We start from the raw sequence: 10,673 nt of genomic DNA, 5'->3' as shown, positions 1-10,673 counted from the left end.
TAGCTCGACTGCAATGAATCGATTAAGTTCGTATAAATATACGATTCCAATGTTTTGCATATTAACCCTGTGATCCCCCATTGGCAAGCTTAGAGTTTGCTTTGGTTTTTGGGTATTACCGATCAGTCTACCACGGAATTTTGTCGCGAAATGGCCGTCGCACCGAGCAAACTTCTGGAATCGCCCCTAAATCGGTTGCACTGCGCCATTCTACACAGTCTACCGGGTCAGAGTTGCACAAAAGCTTTCTTTTGGAACCTGTACCGCAACCATGTCTCCAGTGCGAAGTACTATTCACCCTTGTTGCTGGTCTGGTAGTAGATCGATTTTAATCTTATAGTTAAGGTGTTGTTTTCTCAAAGCCATTCTAGTTTGTTAGCTGACAAAGAAATACAATTAAATTGTTAAGGAAGACAAATTCGTTTTCTCAATGTGGCGTTAATTTAACAAACAACAACTCTATACGGAGTATGTTACTTAATGATTCAATGTTAAATTTAACTAGAAACTTTTAGTCAGTTAACTTAAACGTGCTACTGAGATTCAATCTAACTTAACGCAAAAGTAACATACTAAAACCGTGTCCAAAGTTTAATCCACATATGATAATTTAAAGTTTCTTTCATTGCAGCTACCCTTGCTCATGAATTGGCGACGTCTGTCTAAAACTTTCGTACTTTCCGTGTTGAAAAACTATTTGCAATCCTTCAGTTTCGCCGCCTTTATAAATGCCATTACCTTTTACTTAATGTGCGTAAGCAGGCGTTTCAATGGTCGATTTGTGTTTATCTTTATACCATATTTGCCCTGCTGGACTGCCTCCCAACTAAGTTGGTTGATGCCTCCTCAGGTTCTTCACTTCTTCGTGACGGGAATAACACCTGCAGTAAGTAAATGAATAGTTCGTATAAAACCAAAACCAAAATGCAAATCATTTACAGGCCATAGAAAGCTTACTGAGGTATTTTGACGTCGGATTGGTACATTCCCCCTTGGCTCAGACCCTCATCTTTATGATATCCTCTGTAGTGGTCTTGCACTATCAGCAGACCCGAAAGTATTCTGGTTTTTGGTTTATCCGACCGACTTCTTTGACCGAGGATCAGAAGGAAGAGACCATCTCCAGGCGAATGATTCAGGGTCTAAGGGAATTAAGATCTTACCTGGGCATTGGACTTGTTTTGGATCTTATAAATCCCATAATGAAGAGAAACCTGAAGCTCTTGCGACCAAAGATGACCAGTTTCTTGACAGGCTACATAGGATTGTTTAAGGTGCTTATAATATATATTTAACTTGAAATGTTAATATCTTGCATCTTTTTCCAGCTGGTACAATTACTCCCGTTTAATAGTTTAGATGTCAAGCAGGTTAATGCTCTAGCGTCATTTATAAGTGGTGCTTCCTTTGCCCTCTTACCAAATCGTCTTACCTTCATGTGTTTTGCTGTTGTGACGGCGATCCAGGTGATTTGGCAACAGGTGTGCAAACTTAAAGCTGAAAAAGATCCGATACTTTCTGGAATGCAAAAAATTCCCTGGTCAAGACTGTTGATACCCTGTTGTCTGGCTTACCTGGTGCACATTTTCTTTTACCACCAACGGCATCTCAACGAGGTTGCCCGGAGTTTCATAGACAGTACATGCGATAAGAAGTAAGTAAATGATAATGCAATAGATCCTTTAGAAACCAAATTCAATTACAGTGGCCAGCGATTATTGGATCTGATGAGCCTTCCCGATATAAACGCCATAATAGAAACGGCGAATAAGTCACCAAAAACCTCTTTTTGGTTTTAAATTTTGTACTAAAAAGAATTGACTTACTACTAAAATATACACATTGAAATTTGATAGTGCTTATATAAAAAATAAAATCCTAACTCGTCACAACCAAATCATAATTGGCACTTAAGCTTGGAATAAATGGGTATTTACCATATGACGTTATAAACGATATGCATAAATTATTTTTATCTAACCTTAAACGGGTTTTGAATGTGCCAAACCTCTCAATTACGGGCGATATCTGTGACAAGAGAAATTGGAGATATCTCCTATTTTGTGACTGCAAATGGAGATGTCTCCAAGGAAATTATAAAAAATTTGAGATAGATTTATCGATTTTTAAAGTATGTTGTTTAAAAGAATGACTTTATTAAAGCTTTGCTTTAGGTAAAATATATTGGAATATCAAGTCTGTATAAGGATAGAAATAAACTTGGTCTTAAGCATCATTAGCCAGCCAAATGTCGGAAGTGCAGTCACCGCCAGGATAACGCATTTCATGGGGCAGACTGGGACCATAGGGTTCCTTGCCAAAGTCAACCAAGAAGTCTTCATTCAGGGATATTCCTCCATTCACGGTATCCACATCAATCAGAACAATATGACCGCCTTGGGAAACCATTTTTGGATAGAACTAAAAAGTAAGGAGTATTACATTTCCGCAATTCATGAAGGATTTTTTAAATGTACTCACCTGCTTATCCCAGGGGGAATATAAAGACGAAGAGACATATAAACGCTTGCCATCAAGAGAAAGCTGCAGCATTTGTGGACCTCCTTCCAATCGGCGACCTTTCACATACCGAGCTGGTGGTCGCTCCTAACATAGAAAAGCGTTTAAAACTGAATAAGTCAATTATAATATTGTAACTACCTTCAGTTCCTTATCTTCCTTAACAATCACATTGGGCAAATCACTGCATATGGCACCTCCCAGGAAAAGCTGCCCTGTAAGCTTCGGGTTTTCAGGATCAGTAATATCATATTGCCTCACATCGCCATGTCGCCAGCAGTTGACATAGAGGAAGCGGTCATCCAGGGATATGATAATATCCGAGATCATGCCCCCCATATCCTCCACGTTTCCACTGCCGGTATCCACCAGTTTTCCGGGAATATCGATCACCTTTTTGGCCTCAAACTCATCCGAATCAGCTTTTTTCTTAAAGTAGAACACCTTGGCATTGAGGGCACAACCAACAAATCCTTCTGCCCGTTTAGGATCGTGAAGGAAGCGAATCTCCAATGGGGTTATACCATCCGAACCCAAATCGATTGTTTGATAGAGAGTCTGCGTGGACCATTTGTAGAAGTTGAGACGGCAGCCGTACTGCGTCATGTCGTCGAGGTCACCATTCTTCCAGCCTCTAAAACCAGAAAAATAATTAAGTTACCTTTTGTAAAATATGTTTTCTATTATTTTTCCACGTACCGTCTCCATTTGTTGGGGGCTCCCCACTCCGAAGAAACCATCACATCGAAATATGGTTGATACCAGAAATCGTAACCACACAACGCCTTCCTTTCTCCCTTGGTCCAAGTTCCGATACAATTGAATTCCGAATCAAAGAGGATAAAGTCACCTTTGGCATATCCCTCAGCATCGCCCATTACGGATATCATAATATTTCCATTGGCCAGGCAGTGAGTGGTGTGGGGAGCCGTCACATTGTGGCTCTTCAATACATCGCCATCGATGGTCTTGATAATCTCTGGCTTTCGGGGATCCGTAACCACATCGAGTATATATACAAAGTCTGAATTCAAGGCCGGCAGTACCAGCCTATCTCTTTTTGGAACGCTTTTAGAGTTCTCATCGACATAGTAGCAACTGGAGCAGGCGTTCCAGCCAGAGTGATGCAGCTCGTCACCTTTCCGATTTGTAAATGTACGGTGCACTATCTTAATCGGATAATATAAAATTATAGAATATTGAAAGATACAAAGTTATTTACAATCCAATTGAGTTCGGGATTTATGTATGTACTTAATATGGTTTGCTCCCTACGTCGATTGAATTTGATCATTCAACGTAGGTAGAGCTATAGGTGATACCTGATTTATTTACCTGGCAGTAGGTGGGGCTCTCGGGATCCACATCGACTGTGGACAGATAATCGCCATGGGGCTCATCCAGGTTGGGTTGAACGGTAACAGTGTAGAGCAGTTTCTCGCGGGGACCACTCCTCATAGCATCCAGCGGGGTTGCGTAACCCGGTCCTCGGCAACAGGCTGCATAAAAACAATTTAATTATCAAAATTGCTCGGGATTTGTATTCACTTTATCAAAGATTCGAGGCGTGTGTTTGTAATACTAAGTACATATATACATATATGTGACTTGTTTTTACTTTTATTGGACATGGCTCGGCGGTTGTTGTGGAACGATGATCAGCGACTAAATGAATATCGCCCGATGTTGAGCGAAAGCTTTATACTGGGTCTCTCTTGCCGGCATCTTGTATATATACAATATACATTGCTATATGAGCTCTTCAAATAATTACCAAAGAGAACCGGTTCGCCGACTTTCTTATCATTAATACTAGTTAGGTCAGTTACACTTGTCCATGTGTTCGTATTAAATGTTATCTCTCATTACGGATCAAAGAAGTTTAAAATATAAATTAAGAGCTTTATGGCTGATAGTGGAATTTGAAGGGGGAAGTAAGAACATTGGGTTTTTATATATTTGAATTTTGTCGTCAGTTAAGGGCGTAATCAAGGAAAAATAAGTATTTATTTAAACAAACTACTACAAACTGTCATATTTCAAAAATACTCTTGCATGCACTTGCTATATTAGATCCAAAAAATGTAAAGTGTCGATTTCGAAGGGTTTTGCAAAAAGACAAGAATGTATGCTATTGCGTATTCCCAAATCTCTGAAAGATTTTGTGAAAATAGCTTAACATTTGATGGAGTTAATTAAGAGCTGATAAGAAAAGCGCCAAATTCACAACGGCTAGCCATGACATGAACCGCGAAAAGTTAAATTATCGATTAATATATCGATTTTCAGCGTAACCGCTTCGAATATTTTTGGTATATTTCTTAGCGCCGGCAGATTGGCAATTAACCGGTCACACTGCAGGCAGGAAATATTTTAGCGCGTCGCAACGAAAAAGCAATTGCAATCCTCGTGGTGGCTAGTTAATCCAAAGCTTGTTAGCTCTATTGAATCAAGGATAACCCGACCCTGGACACCGTGCAGCCATGTCGCATCACTACGTGGTGACGGCGCAAAAGCCGACGGCGGTTGTTGCCTGTTTAACTGGTAAGTATGGCAGAGGGGAGAAAAGGGGGTCCCTATGTGGTCTCCCCGGCGAAAACAGAAACAAGCATGTTTGCCGGTTGCCGGATTACACAAGCCTAAATATACATATGTTTGCTAAACACCGGCACATTTACCAGGCAACTTCACCTCGCCCACGGATCTTAATCTCATTATTGCCCGGAACAACCAGGTGGAAATTGATCTGGTCACGCCGGAGGGACTGCGTCCTCTGAAAGAGATCAACATCAATGGCACCATTGCCGTGATGCGGCACTTCAGACCGCCCGATAGCAACAAGGACCTGCTCTTCATCCTGACGCGTCGCTACAACGTCATGATCCTCGAGGCCCGCATGGTCAACGATGTCATCACGGTGGTCACCAAGGCCAATGGCAATGTGTCCGATTCGGTGGGCATTCCCTCCGAGGGAGGCGTCATCGCCGCCATCGATCCCAAGGCCAGGGTCATCGGGATGTGCCTGTACCAAGGCCTGTTCACCATAATTCCGATGGATAAGGAGGCCAGCGAGCTGAAGGCTACCAATTTAAGGTTCGCTACGCTATAAAATACTTATAATGGATGCTTCTTATCAATAACACATTAACCCATAAGAAACTTAGGATGAACATATTTCGAAATTCAAGATGATTCATCCACATGTGTGCATGGATCTTTCAGATATGACCATTCAAAAAATAGACCATACTTTTCATATTGTATTTGATTTTCATATAAGATGAAAGAGGTTTAATTGCACTACAATTTTCCAAATTTCTCCCTTCCAGAATGGATGAGCTGAACGTGTACGATGTGGAGTTCCTGCATGGCTGCCTCAACCCCACCGTCATAGTCATCCACAAGGACAACGACGGCAGGCACGTAAAGTCTCACGAGATCAACCTGCGGGAGAAAGAGTTCATGAAAATAGCTTGGAAGCAGGACAACGTAGAAACGGAGGCCACCATGCTGATCCCAGTCCCGTCGCCCATCGGTGGAGTGATTGTCATCGGACGGGAGTCGATTGTGTACCATGACGGAAGCAACTACCATGCGGTGGCGCCGCTTACCTTCCGCCAAAGCACCATCAACTGCTACGCTCGTGTGAGTAGCAATGGATTGCGCTACCTGCTGGGCAACATGGATGGCCAGCTGTATATGCTGTTCCTAGGCACCTCCGAGACGAGCAAGGGAGTGACTGTAAAGGACATTAAGGTGGAGCAGCTGGGCGAGATCTCTATACCAGAGTGCATTACTTACCTGGACAATGGGTTCCTCTACATCGGAGCTCGTCACGGTGATTCTCAATTGGTTCGACTCAATTCGGAGGCTATTGATGGCTCCTATGTCGTGCCCGTAGAGAACTTCACCAATCTGGCACCGATCCTGGACATTGCTGTGGTGGATCTGGATCGTCAGGGACAGGGCCAGATCATCACGTGCTCAGGAAGCTTTAAGGATGGATCTCTGCGAATTATTCGCATAGGTATTGGCATCCAGGAGCATGCCTGTATTGACCTGCCTGGCATCAAGGGCATGTGGTCTTTGAAGGTGGGAGTCGATGAGAGTCCGTACGAGAACACTCTGGTACTGGCCTTTGTGGGTCACACGAGGATCCTCACACTGTCCGGCGAAGAGGTGGAGGAAACTGAGATTCCTGGATTCGCCAGCGATCTCCAGACCTTCCTTTGTTCAAATGTGGATTATGATCAGGTTAGCCTTTCAGCATTATCAATACTAGGAGACAAGAATGTAAATTCCTATCTATCTTCCACTTCAGTTGATCCAAGTTACTTCGGACAGTGTTCGATTAGTAAGTAGTGCCACCAAAGCTCTCGTGGCCGAGTGGCGTCCGCAAGGCGATCGTTCCATTGGCGTCGTATCTTGCAACACCACGCAAATCGTGGTGGCTTCTGCATGCGACATATTCTACATCATTATTGAAAACGGAAGCCTAAGAGAGCAGTGTCGCAGGACTTTGGATTATGAGGTGGCCTGCCTGGATGTCACTCCCTTGGATGAGACGCAAAAGAAGTCGGATTTGGTGGCCGTGGGCTTGTGGACAGATATTTCTGCTGTAATCCTTTCGCTGCCGGATCTGAAGACCATTTACACTGAGAAACTAAGCGGAGGTTTGTTATTACTTAGCTTCCCGATGCCATTTTCGAACTATTTTTTTTTGTTTTTTGAAGAAATCATTCCCCGCTCAATTCTGATGACCACCTTCGAGGGAATCCATTATCTGCTCTGCGCTTTGGGTGACGGCTCTATGTATTACTTTATCATGGATCAGACCACTGGGCAGTTGACGGATAAGAAGAAGGTTACGCTTGGTACGCAACCAACCACGCTGCGCACCTTCCGGTCCTTATCCACCACAAATGTCTTTGCCTGCTCCGATCGTCCCACGGTGATTTACTCTTCGAATCACAAGTTGGTGTTCTCAAATGTGAATCTGAAGGAGGTGAACCACATGTGCTCGCTGAATGCACAGGCCTATCCGGATAGTTTGGCGTTGGCCAACAAGAACGCAGTTATTTTGGGCACCATCGACGAAATCCAGAAGCTGCATATTCGAACAGTGCCGCTGGGCGAGGGACCACGAAGGATTGCCTATCAGGAAGCATCGCAGACCTTTGCTGTGTCCACTCTACGAATTGATGTCCATGGAAGAGGTGGAGCTAAACCATTGCGGAATAGTGCCTCCACACAGGCCCAAAACATAACGTGTAGCTCAAATTTCTTGCCCAAACCGGGTGGTGGAAATTCCACGGCTGCCAATGCGGAAGTGGGTCAAGAGATCGATGTACACAACCTGCTGGTTATTGATCAAAACACGTTCGAGGTTCTGCATGCCCACCAATTCGTGTCGCCCGAAACTATATCCTCGCTGATGTCCGCCAAGCTGGGCGACGATCCCAATACGTACTACGTGGTGGCCACGTCACTGGTAATTCCAGAAGAACCGGAGCCAAAGGTGGGAAGGATTATCATCTTCCACTATCACGACAACAAGCTTACCCAGGTGGCCGAGACTAAGGTCGATGGAACCTGCTATGCCCTGGTTGAGTTCAATGGCAAAGTTCTTGCCGGAATCGGAAGTTTTGTGCGCCTATACGAGTGGACCAATGAGAAGGAGCTGCGAATGGAGTGCAACATTCAAAACATGATTGCCGCCTTATATCTGAAGGCCAAGGGGGACTTTATCCTGGTTGGAGACTTGATGCGATCCATCACGCTGCTACAGCACAAGCAGATGGAGGGCATCTTTGTTGAGATTGCCCGCGATTGTGAACCCAAATGGATGAGGGCTGTTGAGATACTTGACGATGATACGTTCCTGGGCTCCGAGACAAATGGAAATCTGTTCGTCTGTCAGAAGGACAGGTGAGTTTAACAGGCTGTTGAGCTTAAAAATAAGTTGAACATACTAGATATAGATAATCCATAAGCAATATGAAAATAATGAGTTGTATGACTCCGATTTACAACATAAATTCATTTTGTATTATTTTAGTGCCGCCACAACCGACGAGGAACGTCAGTTGCTGCCGGAGCTGGCCCGATTCCACTTGGGCGATACGGTAAATGTTTTCCGTCACGGATCCCTGGTGATGCAGAATGTGGGTGAGCGGACAACACCAATCAATGGATGTGTACTGTACGGCACGTGCAACGGAGCCATTGGCATTGTGACCCAGATACCGCAGGACTTCTACGACTTCCTGCACGGACTGGAGGAGCGACTAAAGAAAATCATAAAGTCGGTGGGGAAGATTGAACATACGTACTACCGCAATTTCCAAATCAACACCAAAGTGGAGCCCAGCGAGGGATTCATCGATGGAGACCTGATCGAAAGCTTTTTGGACTTGAGTCGAGAGAAGATGCGTGATGCCGTTCAGGGATTGGAGGTGAGACTAGTTACGATGTTTAATTTGAAACCTCTTTTTAAAGTTTAAAATTTATTTTTCAGTTCACTCTAAATGGCGAACGAAAGGGCGCGGATGTGGAAGATGTCATAAAGATAGTCGAGGACCTCACACGCATGCATTGAGGACTTGTGGACGTTTGTATATAAGTATTGGAAATGGAACTAACTCGACGCGAATTGTTTAAATGTACATGAAACTTCGATACCATGTATCCCGCTTAATCCCGTAACTACCCATTCGAAGCTCTTCGTGCTAGATGCTACGACGATCGTACACGATGTTTCATCGAGTTTCGAGTTCCTCGTTTGTGTTTGCTCGAAAAAATATTGACAATGTAGCAAAAAAAAATTGTTTTAGGTGCGTCGCGAGCGCGCTCTTTCAAAGTTGCGCCACAGTCCCGCATTAATTTAATAAACCAAAATTTTAAATGAAAGCAAGGGTATTTTTAAAGGGTTTCTGGTCTGATTTGATTGTTTTTCTGGCTTTTTTAAATTTATCTTTAACTTTTATTTGCGTTCTTTTTTGATACATTTTTTTTCAATTCAACAATTGCTTTACATTTTCTTAAATAATAAAAAAAACTTAAATATGGCTTTGAGTTAAATCATAAATTTGGTTTCATCCCAAAATTTATATTTAGCGAGACAATATTTTTCTTCATCTGTTCATATGTTAAGTTTCTGTAGCTGTTTTAAGATTTCCTGTACTTAATTTAGTTTCTTAAATGCGCGTAAATGTAGAGAAGTAGTTATTTTTTATTGCTTACTGAAAACGACGAATAAAGTTATTCAATGATGATAATGTCTCGTTATTTACTTACTTTTTACGTTCATTTACATACGCAAGCATTGTATAACTTTTGCAAATTTTGAGTGGTTTTGGTTTTATAATAAGTATTATTCATATTTAAATAAGATGTTTCTAATAGAAAGACGAGTTCTAAATACCCTATTATACAACGGTTTCAATGTTAGCTGAATATATAAAAGCTGCCTTTATACAATCTTACATTTTGTAGTCTTTATATATTATAGTATAAAGTGCCTAACCATATTAATTTTATTAAATTGCCATTAATCCAATCAAATTCCAAATATTTATTTTTTCATTAAGGGTAATATTTTGGAAACTATTCTGTGATTTTTAAAAGTAGTCTTATCTCGTATTTTCTTTTAGTATTCAATGTTAATGCAAAATGTATGCTAAGAGCACTCTTGATTATAAAGATGTTACTCCGGGAGTCGAAAATACAAACATAAAAATGCTGTATATGAAACCTGGAAATGTCGATCCCCCTTGCTAATACCTTTTTGCACACCGCACGCATGCGTAGCACAGTTCTTTTGACACCGGTCCCCGGGCACGTCCATATCAACCAGATCCGGCAGAAACGTGAGTCCATATGCATACAGGGTGTGGGAGAAATAGTTGGCAGGGGTGTTTCGAGGCGGGGTGGTGTGGCGGCATTGGCGTTTCATTCATTAATACACGCACACAGGCGGACAAACGGGAAGGAGGCTGGAAAGTTGCATGTTCAGCCACCACCAACACGGGCAACACCAGCGACACAAGCAACTTCCAGTCAAGGGATTGGAACTGTGAGTGTATGGGTGGGTTGTATCCGTGTGCGGCATCTGTGTGCGTGTGCGTGCGCACTCGTCGCGCCTCCACATCACT

At 42.8% G+C, this 10,673-nt stretch overlaps 3 protein-coding genes across 4 annotated transcripts; 2 read left to right on the top strand and 1 right to left on the bottom strand.

The window, feature by feature from the left end:
- Positions 1–76: 76 nt before the first annotated feature.
- LOC119562987 lies at positions 77–2,122 on the top strand. 2 transcript variants are annotated; one of them, XM_037876166.1, is made up of 5 exons: positions 77–309; positions 632–886; positions 942–1,274; positions 1,329–1,654; positions 1,706–2,122. In XM_037876166.1, exons 1-5 carry the CDS (start codon positions 151–153, stop codon positions 1,797–1,799), a joined length of 1,167 nt encoding a protein of 388 aa, XP_037732094.1. In that variant the 5' UTR covers positions 77–150; the 3' UTR covers positions 1,800–2,122. The 2 variants fall into 2 exon arrangements, with proteins under 2 accessions (XP_037732094.1, XP_037732093.1); XM_037876165.1 differs by having other exon boundaries at positions 113–314.
- Positions 2,123–2,136: 14 nt separating this feature from the next.
- LOC119562986 (methanethiol oxidase) lies at positions 2,137–4,246 on the bottom strand. Its single transcript, XM_037876164.1, has 6 exons — positions 4,139–4,246; positions 3,856–4,019; positions 3,220–3,689; positions 2,662–3,154; positions 2,482–2,607; positions 2,137–2,421 (listed from the first exon to the last, which is right to left on the bottom strand). The coding sequence occupies exons 1-6, from the start codon at positions 4,149–4,151 to the stop codon at positions 2,227–2,229; spliced, it is 1,461 nt and encodes a 486-aa protein (XP_037732092.1). The 5' UTR covers positions 4,152–4,246; the 3' UTR covers positions 2,137–2,226.
- Positions 4,247–4,861: 615 nt separating this feature from the next.
- Positions 4,862–9,429, top strand: LOC119558427 (DNA damage-binding protein 1). Its single transcript, XM_037871981.1, has 7 exons — positions 4,862–5,064; positions 5,202–5,613; positions 5,850–6,774; positions 6,842–7,193; positions 7,254–8,448; positions 8,579–8,975; positions 9,038–9,429. The coding sequence occupies exons 1-7, from the start codon at positions 5,004–5,006 to the stop codon at positions 9,116–9,118; spliced, it is 3,423 nt and encodes a 1,140-aa protein (XP_037727909.1). The 5' UTR covers positions 4,862–5,003; the 3' UTR covers positions 9,119–9,429.
- The last annotated feature ends 1,244 nt before the right edge of the window (positions 9,430–10,673 follow it).

This window comes from Drosophila subpulchrella, chromosome 3R, assembly GCF_014743375.2.
Source record: "Drosophila subpulchrella strain 33 F10 #4 breed RU33 chromosome 3R, RU_Dsub_v1.1 Primary Assembly, whole genome shotgun sequence".
Taxonomy (NCBI): domain Eukaryota; kingdom Metazoa; phylum Arthropoda; class Insecta; order Diptera; family Drosophilidae; genus Drosophila; species Drosophila subpulchrella.
Note: the sequence above shows the minus strand (reverse complement) of the source record. Positions and strands in the feature narration are given on the sequence as shown.

Excerpts from the sequence above, each read along its gene's own strand:
- LOC119562987 (XM_037876166.1), top strand. The coding sequence starts at position 151 with ATGGCCGTCGCACCGAGCAAACTTCTGGAATCGCCCCTAAATCGGTTG. Across the intron at positions 1,275-1,328 it reads GCTACATAGGATTGTTTAAG|CTGGTACAATTACTCCCGTT; the intron begins GTGCTTATAATA and ends ATCTTTTTCCAG. Across the intron at positions 1,655-1,705 it reads GACAGTACATGCGATAAGAA|TGGCCAGCGATTATTGGATC; the intron begins GTAAGTAAATGA and ends ATTCAATTACAG.
- LOC119562986 (XM_037876164.1), bottom strand. Across the intron at positions 3,690-3,855 it reads AGAGCCCCACCTACTGCCAG|ATAGTGCACCGTACATTTAC; the intron begins GTAAATAAATCA and ends TATCCGATTAAG. Across the intron at positions 3,155-3,219 it reads GCCCCCAACAAATGGAGACG|AGGCTGGAAGAATGGTGACC; the intron begins GTACGTGGAAAA and ends TTCTGGTTTTAG.
- LOC119558427 (XM_037871981.1), top strand. The coding sequence starts at position 5,004 with ATGTCGCATCACTACGTGGTGACGGCGCAAAAGCCGACGGCGGTTGTT. Across the intron at positions 5,614-5,849 it reads CTGAAGGCTACCAATTTAAG|AATGGATGAGCTGAACGTGT; the intron begins GTTCGCTACGCT and ends TCTCCCTTCCAG. Across the intron at positions 8,449-8,578 it reads TTCGTCTGTCAGAAGGACAG|TGCCGCCACAACCGACGAGG; the intron begins GTGAGTTTAACA and ends GTATTATTTTAG.